The sequence below is a fragment of the Carcharodon carcharias genome, chromosome 15, assembly GCF_017639515.1.
Source record: "Carcharodon carcharias isolate sCarCar2 chromosome 15, sCarCar2.pri, whole genome shotgun sequence".
NCBI lineage: Eukaryota > Metazoa > Chordata > Chondrichthyes > Lamniformes > Lamnidae > Carcharodon > Carcharodon carcharias.
Genome location: NC_054481.1, coordinates 126,599,035 through 126,619,077, shown reverse-complemented (window position 1 = coordinate 126,619,077; position 20,043 = coordinate 126,599,035). Strand labels below are relative to the sequence as shown.

The window sequence follows — 20,043 nt, the reverse complement described above, 5'->3', positions numbered from 1 at the left end:
TTTTCAATCGAAGTCACTGAATAGTTAGTGTGCACAGAATCTAGCTCATTATTTTCCTCTCCCTAGCATCATGCTAAGTGAGGCCAATAGTTGAGCTCCACTGAATGGTTAATTCAGCACAAATCTAGCACCTTCCTGATGGGATTAGTTTAGTACCACTCCAAGTAGTTCTCTCAAACATCTGGAGTCTATTATAATGCTATCGTTTTTGTGGAGACACCTTTCAACTTTTCTAGAAACATTTTAAGTTACATACATCATTACTACATAATGTAGAATAAAGGTAGAATAAGGCTAGGATGACAAAAGAATCAGAGGGGAGATGAGAAGAAATATTTTTACAGCAAGTTATGATTATCTGGAATGCAAGGCACAGCTAGGTAGATTCTTAATAAACAAGGGGGTGAAGGGTTATTGTGGTAGGCAGGTATGTGGAGTGAAGGTTACAATCAGATCAGCCATGATCTTATTGAATGGTGGAGCAGGCTCGAGGGGCCGAGTGGCCTACTCCTAATTTGTATGTTCATACATTTGAAAGGTTGGTGGTAACAGATTCAACAGTAACTTTCAAAAGTGAATTGGTTATATATTGGTTGTATATTTGAAAAGGAAATAATTGGAAAGAGCGGACGAATGGGAATTATTGGATCTCTCTTTCAAAGAGCTGGCACAGGCAAAATGGATTGAATAACCTCCTCCTGTGTTATATGATTCTATCAATCTTGAAATAAACCTCCCAAAGTAGAATCATGAAATGAGAATTGGCCTAGTGTTGAAACAGACTGTGACAGCTAACAACTGCTCCAATGTTAATACTCGTCCGTTTATTTTACTGCATTCTTTCAATGCTAGAACTTGGAATTTTAAACATTAAATAATATTGCTGTTGCACTTTATAGGTGCACGTCTGTAATTTCCCAATACCAGGTTTAGGGAAGAATAGAGATAAGATCCTAAGTACCATGAAATTATCTGACCAAAACTAGAAAAGTGATAGAGGAATTGAGATTAGTTTTAGTATTGCTGATATGATGACATTATATTTGGGCTCAGTGTTGAATGGCTGCCAGAAGCCATGGATCTTATACATCAGCATAAACCAATGCCTTCAGAAGAGAGGAGAATTTCTTTGGGGATAGGTGGGTTAAAAAAATAGAAATAAATAAGAACTAGAGGACAAAAAAAAACAAGGGGAAGTGAATCTAAGTTAGTGAGAGATAATGAGAAAGAAGAAAATATTTGAGCACTTTTTTCTCCCTAATGTTTTCATACATTGTTGGTGGGATTGGGATTTTTAACATTTATTTTCTTTGTGAATTTCAAATGAAGTACAATAGCAGCTATGTGATATCATCACGATGAACATAATAGATAAAAGCAGTCCTCTGTAAAAGTCAGTCATGCTGCACGATTGGTCGACGAAAGAATTGTAGTAAGGTTTTGTGATAAACTAATTTGGAATTAAAAGTCTGATTATGACCACAAAATCATTGCCGACTGTCATAAGAACCCATCTGGTTCACTAATGTCCTTTAGGGAAGGAAATCTGCTGTTCTTACCTGGTCTGGCCTATGTGACTCCAGAGCCACAGCAATGTGGTTGACTCTTAATGCCCTCTGAACAAGGGCAATTAAGCCTAGCCAGTGATGCCCACATTCCATGAACGAATAAAATAAGTTCCACTTGACTTCATGCATTTTTGATGATCACCAGAAAGTGAAAGTTACACATCTTAAGTCACAAAAATAAAGCAGTGTTGCACAATAAAAGGATCATGACTATGTTCTTAAGTTAAACTTATTTGAAGATTCAACAGAACTTTGTTCTAAAAATCCACAAAATGCATTTTATTGAATTCCTTCATGGAAGAAACCGTCAAACATCTCCTTCAAATAATGGCAAATCAGATCCATAGTAGTGTGCAATTGTCCAGAACAAAATGCAACTATACGATATGGTGGCATTGATAGGATTTTAGATAACATTTTTGTTCACTTCCATTAGCTCCTTACATCAGCAGTTGGGCAGTATTTAACAAATCAAGGGGACGAACAAGAGAGACTTACCATGAGGATAAGCAGTACAAGATGCACAAGTCTTTGAAAAGCCAGCAGCCATCATCAGTCCTAGAAAGTCTGATGCATTCTTGTCGTTTTCCCTTACAGTGAACCTCCATTCCTCTAAATGTTTCTTCAAGGCTTCATAAATAACAAAATGAATCACAGTCTCGGAGATCCCAGCATATGAGGCAGTCAAACCTCTGTAAAAGCCTTTGAATCCTTCAGTTTGATAAACGTACTTTGCACACTGGAAAGCATTTGTTGCTTTAACACCTCGTTTCCTACAAACAGATAGTGAGGAACCAATTTAGCACTGAGGATTTTGTAGCTGCCATCGTGACTGCAAATATCCTAAAACATGTGCATTAGTATGGGCTACCTGCTTTCCAACTGCATCCTTGTTTTCACCAACCAAATAGGGTTCATCAATGTATTTGTAATAAAGCCTAGTGTATAAAAGAGGCACATGTATTTTTATTTCACATTTTGAAATATGATCATAGATGCAATGATTAAGCATGCCCATCAGCTTCAGGGTCAATACTTTAATACTACACATTTAATAGTAGTTACATTTTGTGCATTAAAATTATACAGTTCCACTAAAGTTATACAATTCAGAATACTCCTTTGTTGATAAGGAGTAAAAATAAAACTTGGACAATTTGATTAAAAACATAGAAACTGGAGTTAGCCACTTAGCCCCTCCAGCCCATTCTGTCATTCGGTGAAATCATAGTTGATCTGTGATTTAACTCAAAGCCCCTGCCTTTACCCATACCTCATAGTGCCATTGATAGATTTCTGTTAACCAATCTCAGATTAAAATTAATAATTTACGCGGTATCAACTGCCATTTGCAGAACAGAAGCTCCAAACCTTTGCCCTATTTGAGTGGAGAAGTGTTTCTTAATTTCACCTGTGAAAGACCTGGCTCTAATTTTTAGACAATGCCCTCAGACTCCTCAACCAGTGGAAATAGTTGCCCTCTACCTACCCTGTCTGTTTCCGTTAATATCTTGAAAACATTAATCAAATCGTCCCTTACAAACACACATTTGGCCAAGATAGCATCTAGGTTCTGGGAAAAGGAATAAAACTTTACTCCTTTGTACTTTCACTCTTAAGTGAACATTTTAAGCGAATGTTTTGTAATTAATTACTACTTACTTGCAAAACCAGCAGAACACATGTTGACAACATTAGAGTGTGGTACAAAGATTGCATTACATTTCTCCTTGGCTTTGGAGTACGCAGCAAAGTAGATTGCCCTGCAGATAAACAAAAATGATAATACATTTGTTTTCTTGCATCTAATTACTGCCAACAGATGAACTGAATGATTAAATAATAATTTGAGTAAAGAGGGGTTAATGGAATTTGAACTGCGTATTTAGAAGTCAAGGATATAACTTATTATTTTAGGTGTTGACTATGCCAGCAAATACCGAGGTAGTTTTGGCTTATGCTGCATTAGGTTTATACAGGTAACTGTTTTACTATACTTCAAAACACAGAACTTAGATTCATATTGTACCCTTTATAATCTTTCATTTAAAGAACAACCCATTCAGTGCCTTTGGGAAAAAATAATTTTGGATTACGGTGACAGAGCTATGAAAGGTATCAGTAATTGTGAATATTCTTACTCCTTTAGGCATTTTAGATGTTTTGAAAACAAACACTTCCTTGAAAGGTGGGGTGGCAGAAATTGAGAAAGTACTCAACCACCCCAGGAGTCATAAACTTCATTGAAGTAAATAACACACACCATCATGATCATCTAAAAAAATCCTACAAAAGACTTATGAATGCATTTGGCTTGTTTCAAGATTTATTTGAATAGCCTCCTGCTCAATTTGGAAATAGAGCAATCATATACGCATCACTGGGCTTATATGCTTTGAAGATCCCTTTGTTCAGCACAAGAACTTACCTGTATAGTTTCCAAACCCTTTAAAATACACACACTCGCTGAAAGTGGTGGCTCAGTATGCACTCTACAGACTAGAAGGTTTCCATTCTATGCTAAACTTATCCAGGGCATCAATGGGCAGAATTGCCCTTAGTATCCCTGGAGTGAGAGAAGGCTGAAATTACATGGCAAAGAGGCACTGATGATGTATCAGGGTGATATGGGGTGGCATATCACAAGTTTGTCCATAAGCAAAATACTACAGATGCTAGAAATCTGAAATAGAAACAGAATATGTTGCCAGTACTCAGCAGGTTTGGCAGAATCTGTGGAGAGAGAAGCAGAATTAACATTTCAGATCAATGGCCTTGTATCAGAACCTTCTGTTGAAAGGCCATTGACCTGAAAAATCAACTCTATTTCTCTCTCCACAGATGCTGCCAAACCTGCTGAGTACTTCCAGCATTTTCTGTTTTTGTAACAGTTTGTCCATGATTCCTTTAATTGCTTGCTAAAGAAGTTCAAATTGGAAACCAAAAACCTACATAAACAAGGCAAGAAACAATAAAAAAGCACCCTAAACCCCACTCTAGCTTCCTCAAGACTGGCATTAGCAGATGCTTGGCTACAGACTATTTGGTTTCTCAGTTGGAGAACAGCACGCTGTGCATACTCTCTTATATAGTGACATGCCTACAAAACTAAATCATGCATTTGGGAACAGAGACATTAATTAAAAACTGCTGAAACTAAAGAAAGCTTGGAAGTATTTAAGAATTGGGTTATCCCAGTGCGATTCTACTCCTAAAAATCAAAAGCAAAAAAAAATGTTGGAAACACATGCTTATCACAGTCACAAAAGTCTTAATACTGTAGAAAGCCTAGAGGAGCTTAGAAAGTACAGGTGTGAAGTAAAAATGGAAATTAGGAAAACAAAGACAGGATACGAAAAAATATTGGCAACTAAAATCAAAGAAAATCCTAAGATGTTTTAACAGTACATTAAGAGCAAGAGAATAACTAAGGAAAAGGTAGGGCCTATCAGGGATGTATATGGTAATGTGTGGGTTGATGCAGAAGATGTGGGCAGGGTTCTCACTGAGTACTTTGTCTCGGTCTTCACTAAGGAGAGGGCTGATGCGTACATTCTAGTTAAAGAGGAGGAGTGTGTGAAACATTAGATACAATAAGCATAGTGAGAGAGGAAGTACTGAAGGGACTGGCATCCTTGAAGGTGGCTAAATCACCAGGGCCAGATGGATGTTCCCAGGCTTTTGAAGGAAGCCAGGGAAGAAATAGCTGATGCTCTGAGAATCATTTTCCAATTCTTACTAGACACAGGCAAGGTCCCAGAGGATTGCAGGTATGCAAACATTGTACCATTATTTAAAAAGGGTGCAAGGGATAGGCCAGAAAATTATAGGCCAGTCAGTCTGACTTCAGTGGTGGGCAAATTATTAGAAACAATTCTGAGATACAGGATAATCTGTCACTTGGAAAGGCTCGGATTGATCAGGGACAGTCAGCATGGTTTTGTTAGGGGAAGATTGTGTCTTACTAACTTAATAGAATTTTTTGAGAAAGTAACAAGGAGGATTGATGAGGATAGTAGAGTGGCTGTTGTCTACATGGATCTCAGTAAGGCATTTGACAAGGTCCCACATGGCAGACTGGTCAGGAAAGTGAAATCTCATGGGATACAGGGGAAGGTGGCAGGTTGGATCAAAAATTGGCTCAGTGACAGGAAACAAAGGGTAACGATCGATGGATGTTTTTGCAAATGGAAAACAGTTTCCAGTGGTGTTCCACAGGGCTCAGTGTTGGGGCCCTTGCTGTTTGTGGTATATATTAATGATTTAGACTTAAATGTGGGAGACATGATTGGGAAATTTGCAGATGACACAAAAATTGTCTGTGTAGTTGATCATGAAGAGGACAGCTGTTGACTCCAGAATTACATCAATGCTTTGGTTGAGTGGGCAGAGAAGCGGCAAATGGAATTCAATCTGGAAAAGTGTAAGGTAATGCATTTGGGAAGGGCAAACACAGCAAGGGAATATTCAATTAGCAAGAAGTTATTGAGAGGAGTTGAGTCAGTGAGAGACCTAGGAGTGCATGTCCACAGGTCCTTGAAGGTGGCAGGACAGGTGGACAAGGTGGTCAAGAAAGCATAAAGGCAATAAAGCAATGCTTTCCTTTATCGGGTGACGTATTGAATACGAAAGCAGGGATGTAATGTTGGAACTGTATAAAACACTGGTTAGGCCGCAGCTGGAATTTTGTGTACAGTTCTGGTCCCAACATTATAAGAAGGACATAATTACTCTAGAGTGTGTGCAGATGAGATTTACAAAAATGTTGCCAGGACTTGAAAATTGCAGCTAGGAGGAGAAATTGGATAGGCTAGGGTTATTTTCCTTAGAACAGAGGAGGCTAAAGGGTGACCTAATTGAGATACACAAAATTATGAGGGGCCTAGATGGGATAGACAGGAAAGACTTATTTCCCTTAGCTAAGGGGTTAATTACCAGGGGGCATAGATTTAAGGTGATTGGTAGAAGGATTAGAGGGGACATGAGGAAAAACATTTCCACCCAGACGGTGGTGGGCATCTTGAATTCACTGTCTAAGTTGGTGGTTGAGGCTAAAATGCTCAACTCATTTAAAAGATACCTGGATCTGCATCTTAAGTGCTGTAACCTGCAAGGTTATGGACCAGGTGCTGGAAAGTTGGATTAAAATGAGCAGCTAGTTTCTTTTCTCTCTTTTCTGGTCGGCACAGACACGACAGGCCAAATGACCTCCTTCTGCACTGTAACTTCTCTATGGTTCTAAGGAATAAAAACAAAGTGCTGGAGAAACACAGATCAGTCATCATCTGTGGAGAGAACATAAGAACACAGAAGAACACCTATATTGTTTCAGGTGTGCAGCCTGAGGACTGTATGCTCTATGATTAACTAATTAGTTCTTTCACAGATGCTAACTGACCTCCTGTTTTCTATTTTTATTCCAAATTGCAATTTTTGTGTACACTGAGGCCTCTGGGAATGCTGACCAGCTTTTCAAGATTACATAGTAATTAGTGTCTGGTCATCAGTTAAAACAGAAATGAATATGCCATCTGAAAAACAATGCCTCTAAATAAAGTGAAAGGGTCATCTTTTCATCTGCCTCCCAAAGTTAGCATTGAGTCTTCCAAGTGCTGAAATACAGTGTGAATCTTCAGACAAATTTCCACTTCGGATTGTTACGTAGTGGCTCATGTTGAAACTTTGCACAAATGGATGCCGGGTGAAATCAGAACTGCGGTCTGTGTGAATGCACACTTTCCCACTCAGTCAAAAATTAGGTTAACACCTGAACAGCCATTTTTCAAGGTCCAGTTCATGTTGAATAAAGATCACTCGCACAAAACAGCCTTTAACTATTCTCAGAAAAGGTCAAGGAATAGCTGTAGTGAAAATCGCAATAGGAATCTTCATCGTTACAAAACGAGGATCTTAAATCTGCATCTTGTTCTCACATCCTGAACAGACAAAGATGAATTGCAAAATGAGGTCCATTCCCATCACAAACAGCACTCCTACCTCCACCACTGAGCTGATCTTTTGTTCTCAACAAATCTATTAACAACTGATTAATATGTTGAAAGTGCCGATTTCTGTAAGGAATCCAATGGGTTAAGTCTGTGCCCAGCACTGCATGCACATCTGCTTGCCAAGAAACAATTGTGTACTGTTTCTCCTTACACTAAATAAAAATCATTTGTGTTCTTTCCTCGCAATGAGTTTATTAGCAGAATGCCGACAACTGTGATATTCAAAATAATAGCAAAATTCTGCGGATGCTGGAAATCTGAAATAAAACAGAAAATGCTGAAAAAAACTCAGGTCTGGTAGCAAGAGAGAAACAGAGTTAACGTTTTGAGCGCAACATGACTCTGAGGAAGAGTCACTCCCAGGTGACAGCAGGCTAGCACAGCCACATTAATTCCTATCCTCATCTGAAGTGCACACACGTTCCTGCAGGAGACACTGGATAACCGTGACTAATTTCTTCTCTTTCACCCAGGTCCTTTCAGGCAAACAGCCATGCCATGTTGTTCTCGTTGAGATGAATAAACAGCGCAAAGCAGGAATTGCTTTATACTTTTTATACTTAACAAATAAGATAAATTAGAACTGTGTATATAAATGCACTATCTTGAACTCTTCCACAGCTTTAAACAAATGTCGCTTGAGAGGCAAATATGCTTTTCATGTAATTCTTTGAAGCTGAGTCGGTACACTTTTCTTCTGCTTAGAGAGATTGTTCAGCAAGTCTTCAAACACAACAAGGATTATAAAAATCCATTGGCGTAATTAGAAAAAAAAATCACAAAGTGCACCACATATGATAAGTTCCTTTGAAGTATGGTGACTTAAATGAGCAACCATGTTGGTTATTTTTTGTAAGCCAAGATCCTACAAATGGCATTAAGATGAAAAAACAATTATCCAGCTTAACAAAGGCCTGAGCCTTGATTCACCATCTTATCCCTTACAACTTCACTGAAGTTAAGTTTTTTTAATTCTTTCACAGGATGTGAACATTGCTGGCAAGGCCAGCATTTACTGCTCATCCCCAATTGCCCTACAGCACGTGGTGGAAAGTCACCTTCTTGACCACTGCAGTCCATATGGTGTAGGTACATGTACAGTGCTGTTGGGAAGGGCGCTCCAGAATTTTGACCCAGTGACAGCAAAGGAATGATGACATAATTCAAAAGCAGAATGGTGTGTGGCTTGGAGGGGAATTTGCAGGTGGTGGTGTGTGTCTGCTGCTCCTCCTTCTAGGTGGGAAATGGATAAAAAAAATAAACAAATGAATAAAAATTTTTTTAAAAAGATAAATAAATCTGAAAAAAGGACTACAAAAGGGGTAAAGATAGAGGACCGAGTTCATGGTCTGAAATTGTTGAACTCAATGTTAAGTCCAGGGGGTTGTAAAGTGCCTAATCAGTAAATGAGATGCTGTTCCTTCAGCTTGCACTTCATTGGAACATTGCAGCAGGCCAAAGACGGACGTATGGGCATGACAGCAGGATGGTGTGTTGAAATGGCAAGCGACAGAAGGTCTGGGTCATGCTTGCAACTAAGCCAATTTGGTCTACTGCATTCACTGTTCCCAACGTGGTCTCCTCTACATTGGGGAGACTAAATGCAAACTGGGAGACCGCTTTGCTGAACACCTTTGCTCAGTCCAAGCCAGACCTTCCTGTAGCTTGCCATTTCAACACCATCTTGTTCTCATGCCCACATGTCCCTCTTTGGCCTGCTGCACTGTTCCAGTGAAGCCCAATGCAAACTGGAAGAACAGCACCTCATTTTCCAATTAGGCACTTTACAGCCTTCTGGACTTAACATTGCGTTCAAAAGCTTCAGACAATGAACTCTCTCCTCTATCTTTACCCTTTTTTAATCCTTTTTTCAAATTTATTATTTAAAAAAAAATTTATTTGCTTTCATTCATTTATTTAACTTTTAAAATCCTTTTTCCCCCACCACCCTCCCCTCTTCCCACAGGGCCATCTGTCACTTATTGCTATATTGTTCTTTCACAGATTGCTGACCCTTGTTCTACCATTAACACATTCTGCTTTCTTACTTCTTTACCACTATTAGCACCTCCTTTAATCTTAACCACTACCATAACACTCCCTTTATCTTATGTCCATGACATCTTTGTCAATTTCTCCTTAGTCTCCACTTTCACTGACCTCCTATCTTGCTTCACCTGCTCCATCCGTCTTAAACAGTATAAATTCCATCACATTTCTACTTCTCTTTAGCTCTGAAGAACAGTCATATGGACCCAAAACGTTAACTCTGTTTCTATCTCCACAGATACTGGGAGATCTGTTGAGTTTTTCCAGTATTTTCTGTTTTTGTTTCAAGTTTCCAGCATCTGCAGTATTTTGCTTTTAACTTAGTGAAGCAACTTTCTTTTAATGTTTAGGTAAAACATAACTCGGTGTAGTGAAGCTGTTATGAATGTTCCGATATCAAAAGATTGTGTCTTGACCAGAGACAGGATTCACGTCTTGTTTTCAAGGGCCATGTGTGAATAATAAAATGAGAGGTGAGCACATGCATCCAAGTTATTTGTCAAAATAACTTTCACGTACAACCAAGGGAGGCTGGAATTCCTCTTTAAAAAGCCAACAGAAATTCACACAGTATTAAGGACATATATGCAAAGTCATTGGTAACATAGTAACTAAAACAGAGTCCAGGGAATTTTTTCCCTTCAATTTAAATACAGTTAAAGTTACCTGGATGGAGCAACGCCAATCAAGTTAGGTCCCAATCCTCTGAAAAGTGACCGTGGGCCCTCCTTTTCTAAAATAGATCTGCAAGAGTTATTACATAAAGTTAGAAAGTGTTTTGAAATAAGGGAGCAAGCAGCTGAACTTTTGCAACTTTATTACATCAATGGGTGCTTAAAACTTGGAAGGTGCAGCTTTAGTATAAAATTTCCTCCAACCCTCTGGTGACTGTACCCTGGACCACTTGGACACCCTCTCTGAAAAACCCTCCAATTTTCCAGTTTCATTTGTTCCCTTAAGACTGTCCTTAAAACCTACCTCTTTGTCCAAGCTTTTGGCACTTGTCCTGATAACTTTTTTTTTGGCTTACACTCCATTCTTTTTTGATCACTGTTCTGTGAAGAACTTTGTGACTTTTACTTATATATTAAAGGCTTAGATAATTGCATCGGGGAGCACAAACATCAATTCAGTCTTCATTTTAAAATCATGCATTTGTATAGCACCAACAGAATGTAAGTTGTTGTTTTGATTTATGATACTTTACTTATTTAGAATTAAATAGCAAAGCTTGGAGTTGGTTAGAATTTTGTTGCAGAACAGGCTGAAACAAAACATTAGGTACCTCCACCTTGTACCAACTTAACCACTGTCAGCACCTATCGATTACCCACAGGAAGCCTGTGCTGTCTGCTTAAAGCTTCCACTACCTAATACTGGGACAGCCATGCGCAGGTGGTCTCTCCCAGTAAGTAGCTTGTTCAAGCTTGAACCCGAGTTTAATATTAACAGCAGATCGGCTGATAACGGAGGACAGACAAAAGGTTGCAGCAGGACCTTGTCCTCAATTTATAGGCTTGTTTGATCATTGAAACTAGACAATATCCCAAGCCAGTGTGGGGCCAACTATGCAATGGGCCTCCTACTCTATAAGACACCATGCACAGGCCCTTCTCTGAGTGACTAAGTTCCTTCAACTTTCCTCTCTGAATTAAAAACAATAGCAAAGGATAAAAGCAAATCTTGGAAAACTCACAAGGAGAAAAGGAAATATTAATTTATATAGTCCCCTTCCCAATATCAAGGCATCCCAAAGTGCTTCAAAATTATACATATTTGAACTGTAACTATTATTGTACCGTGGACAAACAAAATCATCAACTTGTGCACAGTAAGGCCCCACAAATATCAGAGAAATTACCAGATAATCTTTTTTTTTGTGTTGAAGGTTAAATGTTAGCCAGGTTACAAGGAATACTCCCTAGCTCCTCATCGAATAGTAGGAAGGGATCTTGAAAGACAGACAAGATCTCAGGGTTTTAACCTATAACCATTTGACTGAGGCGAGGGTGCCTCTACTGAACCAAGTCTTACACCCAACGTTGATGAATGCCGAAAAATAAAAATGACAGCCCTAAAAAACCTAGCCAGACAAATAAGTTCTAAAACAGCCCTGGACCTTGTGATCAGAATGATTGCTTTAGAGTGAAGAATAAGTTAAATGTGGCATTACATGGGATTTCAGAATTTTCACAAGTGAGTGGTATCACATTTCACAATTATGATTTCTGTTTTGTAAAGAGCACAGCTAAAAGTTTCGCCTATGACAGTGGGTTATGATAGAAAAATACAGTGTGATAGGAACTTGCTGTGATTTGAGCTTCAGGAGGGGAAAAAAATCCATAAGATTAAATATCCATTCTTGACAATGTTCCTTCTAACATTTCTGTTCAACGGCAATCATGCAGAATAAGCAATGCAACTTAAAATGTGTAGCAATTTACCTATGTTTTCAACTTCTTCATTACTGTCGAAAGAGGTCAGACTGACCCCAAATGCAACCTCCATTTGATATTTTCAGAATAGATTTCACTCAACAAATCAACTTTTGTAAACCAAATACATAGGTTCAAATGCAGACAAACTGGACCAAAGAGCTCGATTTTGAACCCCTCAGCACCAATATGAGTGCATAGGAAGGGTTAAGATTAAACTGTTCCTGTCGTGCAGTATTTCACCTTCACTGATATTCAAGTCAGCCTAGGTTCCAGCTACAGGCAAGTGGGGTCTACTTAAAGATCAAGAGTCACAGCTCAGTGAAGTAATTGCTGCCACAGTGTGACTTTAACAGAATTAAGAGAAAATGCTCAGCAGGTCTGGCCATATCTGTGGATGGAGAAACAGTTAGCGTATCAGGACTGTGACCTTTTATCTGAATGACCAAGCTGACTTTAATTAGGTCAAGTTTCTCAAGTTCCTGTTAATCTTTTCCCTGATTAATGTTTCTGAAGCCTTACCTTTCACTAATGTTAAACCAATTCAGTAAACTACTGTATCACAAGGAATGTCCTTGTACAATTTCTTCAACAAGGGTGTTACATTTACTACTTTCCAATCCTCTGGCATCTCACCTGAATCTAGGGAAAATTGAAAGATTATGGCAAGCCCTTTCCACTATCGCCACCCCCACTTCTCTTAGCAACCTGGGTTGCAATGTATCCATTCTAAGCACAGCCAGTCTTTCCAGTACATCCTAACGACTTTCATCCATCCATTACATCTACCATCTTCACCTTTACCAATTTTTAAAAAACATCTTCCTCCTTAGTAAACACCAATGCAAAGTGCTCATTAAGTATTCTAGCCTTGCCTGTGCTTCCAAGTATATCTCACCTCCTTTGTCCTGAATAGGTACCACTCCACCTCTTACTACCGTTTACTATTTAGATGATTTTCAGGTTACCCATTATGTTAATTGCCATCTTAAAGGTATGGGCAAATGATGGGGAGTGTGGAGATTTGAGCAGGAGCTGAGGCTGTTGGCGCAATTGGAAATGGCCTTTGAAATACGGCCATGGCAACTTGTGAGATCATCAAACTTCTTGGTCGCTGCATCCAGCTCTTCAGTGCTGAACTTTTGGCATTTTTCTCTGCTGCTTTCTGCTCCCATGCCTTCTCATTGAGTGCCTGGATGGGTTCCTGCTCCCCTCTGCATTTGGACATTTCTCCCATGGTCAGCTTTTTTTTTGTTGCATAGTACAATTCCAAACAATGCCAGCACCTCCAGTGCACTTTCCCTTTAAGAGGTGCAGGCTAGCTTTTAGTAGTACTAGCAAGTAATAATATTGGGTTCCCTGTTGTGTGCAGCAAATGAACAGCATATTTAGTGCTGGTTGCATGCATCAATCATGATAACGAGCAGGTAGCACAAAGATGGCAGGGTAATTGTGCATCGTAATACCAATGCCCATTTTTGTGGCTGAATGGTCACAATCTGAAACATTAATTCTGTTTCTCTCTCCACAGATGCTGTCTGGCCTGTTAAGCATTTTCAGAATTTTCTGTTTTTATTTCAGATTTCCAGCATCCACAGCATTTTGCTTTTGGATTGGTGTTCATTTTTTAGAAACCAACAACTGCTTTGCTCTGTAACTTTGCTGATACAATGAACAGATTCCAAATACTAGGATCAATGAATATTTAACTTGAAGTGCATTGACTGGGCAATAGTTGATCTGACCAGGGTACTGTATGGACAACGTGCTGCGGCAGCACAACCTAATAAAGGAAAAGCCAATTCATTACTTTTGTGAAGAAATGAAGAAAATAACCAAAAAAACCCAGAAATAGTTCATTTACCTTAGAACCTGGAAAAGTCCAGGTGCTACACGTGTTGGTCGCACAACACCCGATCCATTGATTGTATTAAGGTTGACTTGTGGAATGTAGACTGGACGAAGTGTTAAGCCTGAGGACTGGAGTCTAGTCTTAATCACTTCCAATGGGCAAGTGACAATTGCCCCCACTGTTCCTCCACACCTGTGGATAATGCAAAGAATGGAAAAAAATGAGTATTGAGCTATTAGAGTACATGTGAAACACAGGCATCAGATCAGGCTGCTCCATGTGTGAGCTTGACTTTGGGAGCAAGGGGATAAAGCTTTGTGGGCAAAAAGGGTACCCATTTAGATTACCTGGAAAGAAACAAAATTGTAAATGCTGGAAGTCTGAAATAAAAGCAGTAGGTGACTGAAATGCACAGCAAATCCTTCTGCATTCAAAAACAGATAGTTATAACTTGTAGACTTTTTCTCAAACTGGGAATTGAAACATATGCAAACCATCCTATTGGGCTGCAATCCTACCTCTCTGGCATCAATGTGATGTAAATTTTTGCAAATTGTTGATGCCAAATATACATTATAGTCATAGTTATTCATACTAATGAGGCACTGCCAGGTTGCATTCACACAGAATATGCAAAATATCTACCTTTACAGTCAGACTTGGGTTGTGTCTTCAATTCATAAAAGGAGGGAAAGTAAACATGAGCCTGGACTGAGAACTACAGCCTGTTCGTTTGATGTCAGTAGTAGGGAAAATGCTAGAATCTATTAGAAATAATGCAATAACTAAAAACTTGAAAAATGAGTGAATGGGCAAGAACATGGCAGATGGAATATAATGTGAATAAGTATGAAGTTATCCACTTTGTTAGAAAAAGCAAAGGCATAGTATTTCTTAAATGGAGAGAGGTTGGGGAGCATTGATGGCCAAAGGGACCTGGGTGTCCTTGTTCATGAGTCACTAAAAGCTAGCATGCAGGTGCAGCAGGCAATTAGGGAGGCAAATGGTATTTAATCACAAGAAGATTTGAGTACAGGGGTAAGGGTGCCTTGGTGGAATTGTATAAAGCCTTGGTGAGACTGCATCTGGAGTATTGTATAGTTTTGGTCTCCTTATCCAAGGAAGGATATACTTGCCATAGAGGGAGTGCAACGGAGATTCACCAGACTAATTCCTGGTATGGCAGAATTAACGATAGATGATCAGCCATAATCTGTTTGAATGGCGGAGCAGGCTCAACGGGCCAAACTGCCTATTCCTGCTCTTATTTCGTATGTTCACAGCTTTGTTCTTGCCCAATTCTAGAATCTGCTCTAGCCCTACATGCCTTCTTGTATTCTCTACTCTTAATTCTGGTTTCCTGTACAGTTTTCCCCTTTCTACTCAATCTTCAGCAGCAGAGCCCAAACCATTTTACCTGTATTCTTTGAAACTCTTTCCTTTAGTCCTTCTATCTTGCTGCAACATCATTTTTATAAAGCCACCCTCCCCTGTCCATGAATTTCAACATCCATCCACCATCATTCCTGCTTTCAGGAGGAAGTTAGCATCGGGAAATGCTATTGAGGCCCCAAGTTGAAACCTCCTGGGCCACAGGTTCTGTAGCGCCGGTGGTTTCCACCTCGATTCCAGTCCCAAGTTAAAAATCACCCCATTGGATTTTAACAGACGGTTAGAAGTTGGTAACCTGAGCTTCATATGTTTAGTGGAATGCATATCCACTTTGGTCTGTTTTCTCTCATTCAACATTGATGGCAATGGGCAATATAAATACTCGCAGCTCATTATACTTTTCGACACACTCAGTGCTGAAGCAATGCAAAAGATTTTCATCTAAATATGAAAACATATACAAATAAATGGTTTTAAATTAAAGCAGCATAAAGGGATCTGGAAATAGGACAGCCAGACAGGATTAGAGCTACTGCTTATGTGGAGGTTAAGTGCCAACATGGATTAGTTGGGCCTAATGGTTGGTAAATTCTATATCATTTTATGTAAGGTAATCAATTTAGCATTTTGAAAACTCCAGTAGCATTTTTGGACAATGAATGGTTTTACAAGTTGATAAAATATTGAGTATTAAGAAGTTAAAGGGAATCAATCATATTCAAGACTGAGATTGATAGATTTTGACACTAAGGGAATCAAATGATCTGGGGTTAAGGCAGGACACTGGAATTGATGTAAAAGGTCACCCATCATCTTACTGAATAGCAGAGCAGATTTGAAGAGGCATATAGTCTACTCCTGCCCCTATCTCATGTTCTGAATGTAATGCAGGTATGTTTAGGGATATAGTAGCATTGTGGTTATGTTACCAGGCTAGTAATGCAGAGGATGAGACCAATGATCCAGAGACACTTCAAGTCCCAGCACACCAGCTGGGGAATTTAAATTTAATTAATTAAATAAATCTGAAATAAAAAGCTACTAACAGTGATGGCATCCACGAAACTACGGGATTGCCATAAAACCTCATCTGGTTCGCTACTGCCCTTCAGTGAAGGAATTTTGGTGTCCTTATATGGCTGGCTTATGTGTGACTCCAGATCCAAAATTGTGGTTGCCTTTTAACTGCCCTCTGAAGTGGCCAAGCAAGCCACTCAGCTGCATTAAAAGCCACGACAAAACCTTCTTTATATGGACTCCAGAAATTCAAAGTGGCTCACCACCACCTTCTGAAGGGCAATTTTTTTTTTTATTCATTCAAGGAATGTGCGCATTGCTGTAGGTCAGCATTTATCGCCCATCCCTAATTGCCCTTGAAAAGGTGGCGGTGAGGTCCCTTCTTGAACTGCTGCAGCCCATGTAGTGTAGGTACATGCACAGTGCTGTTAGGAAGGGAGTTCCAGGATTTTGACTCAGTGACAGTGATATATTTCCAAGTCAGGATATTGAGTGGCTTGGAGGGGAACTTCCAGGGAGTGGTGTTCCCATGTGTCTACTGCCCTTGTCCTTCTAGATGGTAGTGTTGTGGGTTTGGAAGGTGCTGTCTAAGGAGGCTTAGTGAGTTCCTGTAGTGTGTCTTGTAGATGGGACACATTGCTGCCACTGTGCATCAATGTGGAGGGAATGAATGTTTGTGGATGGGGTACCAATCAAGATGGTTGCTTTGTCCTGGATGGTTGTTTTGTCCTGGATGGTGTCAACCTTCTTGAGTGTGTTGTTGGAGCTGCACTCCAAGCAAGTGAAGAGTATTGTACCTTTTAGATGGTGGACAGACTTTGGGGAGTTACTGCAGAATTCCCAGCCTCTTACCTGCTCACTAATTACAACCTGCCAACACAAGAATGACCCGATTATTCCTGCATCCGGCTAACCAATCCTTAATCCTTGCCAGTATATTACTGCTTATCCCATGTGCTTTAATTTGCTAACTAACCTTCTGTGGGGGGCTTTATCAAAAGCCTTCCGAAAATCCAAATATAGTAACGTCCATTGACTCCCTTGTTAGTAACATTCTCAAAAAACTCCCAACTGGTTCATCAAACATGATTTCCCATTCATAAATCCATATTGGCTATGCCCAATCAGATCATCATTATCCAAGTGTCAATTTATCACGTCCTTTAGAATATATTCTAACATTTTCCCTATCATTGATGTAAGGCTAACAGGTCTCTCTCTCTCCCTTCTTAAATAGTGGGGTGATAATTGCTACATTCCAATCTGCAGGATCCGTTCCAGAATCCATAGAATTTTGGAAGATGACCAACGATACATCCACTATCTCCATAGCAACTTATTTCAACACGCTGGGATATAGAATATCAGGTCCTGGGAACTTATCAACCTTCAGTCACAATTTCTCCAATACAACCTTCTTACTAATTCTAATTTCCTTCAATTCCTCATGCTCCCTTGTACCTTGGATCTCTAATTCTGGGAGTTTTCTCGTATCTTCCTCAGTGAAGACAGATGCAAATTACTCATTTAGCTTCTCTGTCATTTCTCTATTCTCTATTATAAATTCTCCTGACTGCCTGTAATGCACCCACGTGTCTTAGCCAAACATTTCCTTTTTACATACCTAAAGAAGATTTTACAGTCCGTCTATATGAATTTTGCTAGTTTACGTTCATATTCCATTCTCCTTTTATCAGATTTTTAGTCTTCCTTTGCTGTATTCTAAAATCCCCCCAAATCTTCAGGTTTACTACTATTTCTGGCAACTTCATAGGCCTTTCCTTTTAATCTTATAAAATCCTTAACTTTCTCGGTTAGCCACGGTTGACTGACTTTTGTAATTGAGTTTTTGTGCCTTAAAGAAATGTATAATTGCTGTGAACTATGTAATAATTCTTTAAAGATTATCCATTGCCTATGTACCGTCATACCTTTTAATGTATTTTCCCAATCTACCTCAGCCAATTTGTCCCTCATATCTCCATAATTTCCTTTATTCAAATTTAACAACCTGGCTTCAGACTGAACTATCTCACTTTCAGAAATAATGGGCAGAATTTTTGCCTGCCGGCTGGACAGGCCTGACCCAAACTCCAGCGGGCGGAGAGCCGATCCCCGCCGAAGAAGCGGGCACCGCCGCCATTTTACGTGGGTGGGTCAACTAAGGCCCGCCCAGCGTGACATCCGCCGGGAAGCGCTATGCACTTCCTGTGTGGACGGGGGCGGGGGGGGTTTTCCCTCAAAAGCGAGAGTGCGCATTGAGCGCACATCTCCCTGAGGCAAAGTGCTGCCTTTTAAAAGACACTTTTAAAAACATTAAAAATAGAAAAATAAAAGTCCTTACATGTCCCCCTCATGCGTCACATGAGATGGGACATGTTCATTAATTACACTAAAACCTTATTAAACTTTTTAAATCCCTACATGAAACCTCATCCTGCCGGTGGATGAGGTTTCATGTTTTTTCTATTGCCCGCCGGGGCTCCTGGCCTGCCCACCAGCCTTAAGGTTGGACGGGCAGGTCCTTTAATTGTTTCATTGATTCCGTCAATGGCCTCAATCGGCCATTGACAGGTTGGGAGGCCCGCAGCTGATTTTGCTGCGTTCCCATCTTCCTGAAAATTTAAGTGGGGCGGGGTGACGTCAGGGGTTCCCCCCAACATCATCGTGTGTCATTTTATGCATCAGCAAGAGGGCGTTGGCGAGCGGGGTCCGCCCCACCTCCTGCTCGCTGACGGCAAAATTCAGCCCAATGTAAAATTCTATCATATTATGGTCAAAATGGCTTCTTTTACAAAAAGATTATTAATTAGCCCTTTCTTGTTGATCTAAAATAGCTTGTGCTCTAGTCAGTTCCTCAACACACTGCTCTAAAAAACCATCCCTATCACACTCCAGAAACTCATCCTCCACAGCATTAGTGCTCATTGGGTTTATCCAATCTATATGCAGATTGAAGTCACCCATGTTACTGTATTACTCATACTACATGTTTCTCTAATCTTCTAATTAATACAATGCCCTACATTACCATGATTGTTTGGTGGCCTATAAACATCTACCAATGTTTGCTGTCCCTTGCTGTTTCTTAGTTCCACCAGAACAGATTCTACATTTTGCTCTTCCGATCTGAGATCCTCCCATCAATGTGCTGATCCCACCCCTTATTATTAGCGCAACACCACCTCCTTTTCCTTTTTGCCTGTCCTTCCTAAATGTAGAAAATCCACTCTAGTCACTCTGTCCTCAACCCCTAACACTGTTCCAAGAAATAGAAACAGAAAATATTGGAAATACTCAACAGAGTTAACATTTCACAAGAACATAACTAGGAGCAGGAGTAGGCAATTCAGCCCCCCAAGCCTGCCCCACCATTCAATACGATCATGACTGATCTCATTTCGGCCTCAACTCCAATTTCCTGCCCTCTCCCCATAACCTTTCAACCCATTATTAATTAAAAATCTGTCTATCCCCTCCTTAAATTTATTCAGCGTCCCGGCATCCACTGCACTCGAGGTAGTGAATTCCACAGATTCACGACCCTTTGAAGAAAAATAATTCCTCCTCATCTCCGATTTAAATCTACCACCCCTTAGCCTAAAACTATGGCCTCTCGTTCTAGAATGCCCCACAAGGGGAAACATCCATTCCATGTCTGCATTGTCTATCTTCTTCAGCATCTTGTATACCTCAATTAGATCTCCTCTATTGAGACTGTT

General features: G+C 39.9%; 1 protein-coding gene across 3 annotated transcripts in view; it reads right to left on the bottom strand.

The window, feature by feature from the left end:
* The window catches only part of slc25a33 (solute carrier family 25 member 33), a 44,353-nt gene that overhangs the window by 5,358 nt on the left and 18,952 nt on the right, over window positions 1–20,043 (bottom strand). For all 3 annotated transcript variants that reach the window (XR_005945327.1, XR_005945328.1, XM_041206589.1), the window contains exons 2-6: window positions 13,925–14,104; window positions 10,292–10,369; window positions 3,231–3,331; window positions 2,440–2,506; window positions 2,067–2,341 (exon numbers count right to left, since the gene is read on the bottom strand). Coding sequence is in view for 1 of the 3 variants with exons in the window: in XM_041206589.1 (XP_041062523.1) it covers window positions 2,067–2,341; window positions 2,440–2,506; window positions 3,231–3,331; window positions 10,292–10,369; window positions 13,925–14,104 (701 nt within the window). In the remaining 2 variants the exon portion in view is untranslated. The remainder of the gene's footprint in view (window positions 1–2,066; window positions 2,342–2,439; window positions 2,507–3,230; window positions 3,332–10,291; window positions 10,370–13,924; window positions 14,105–20,043) is intronic.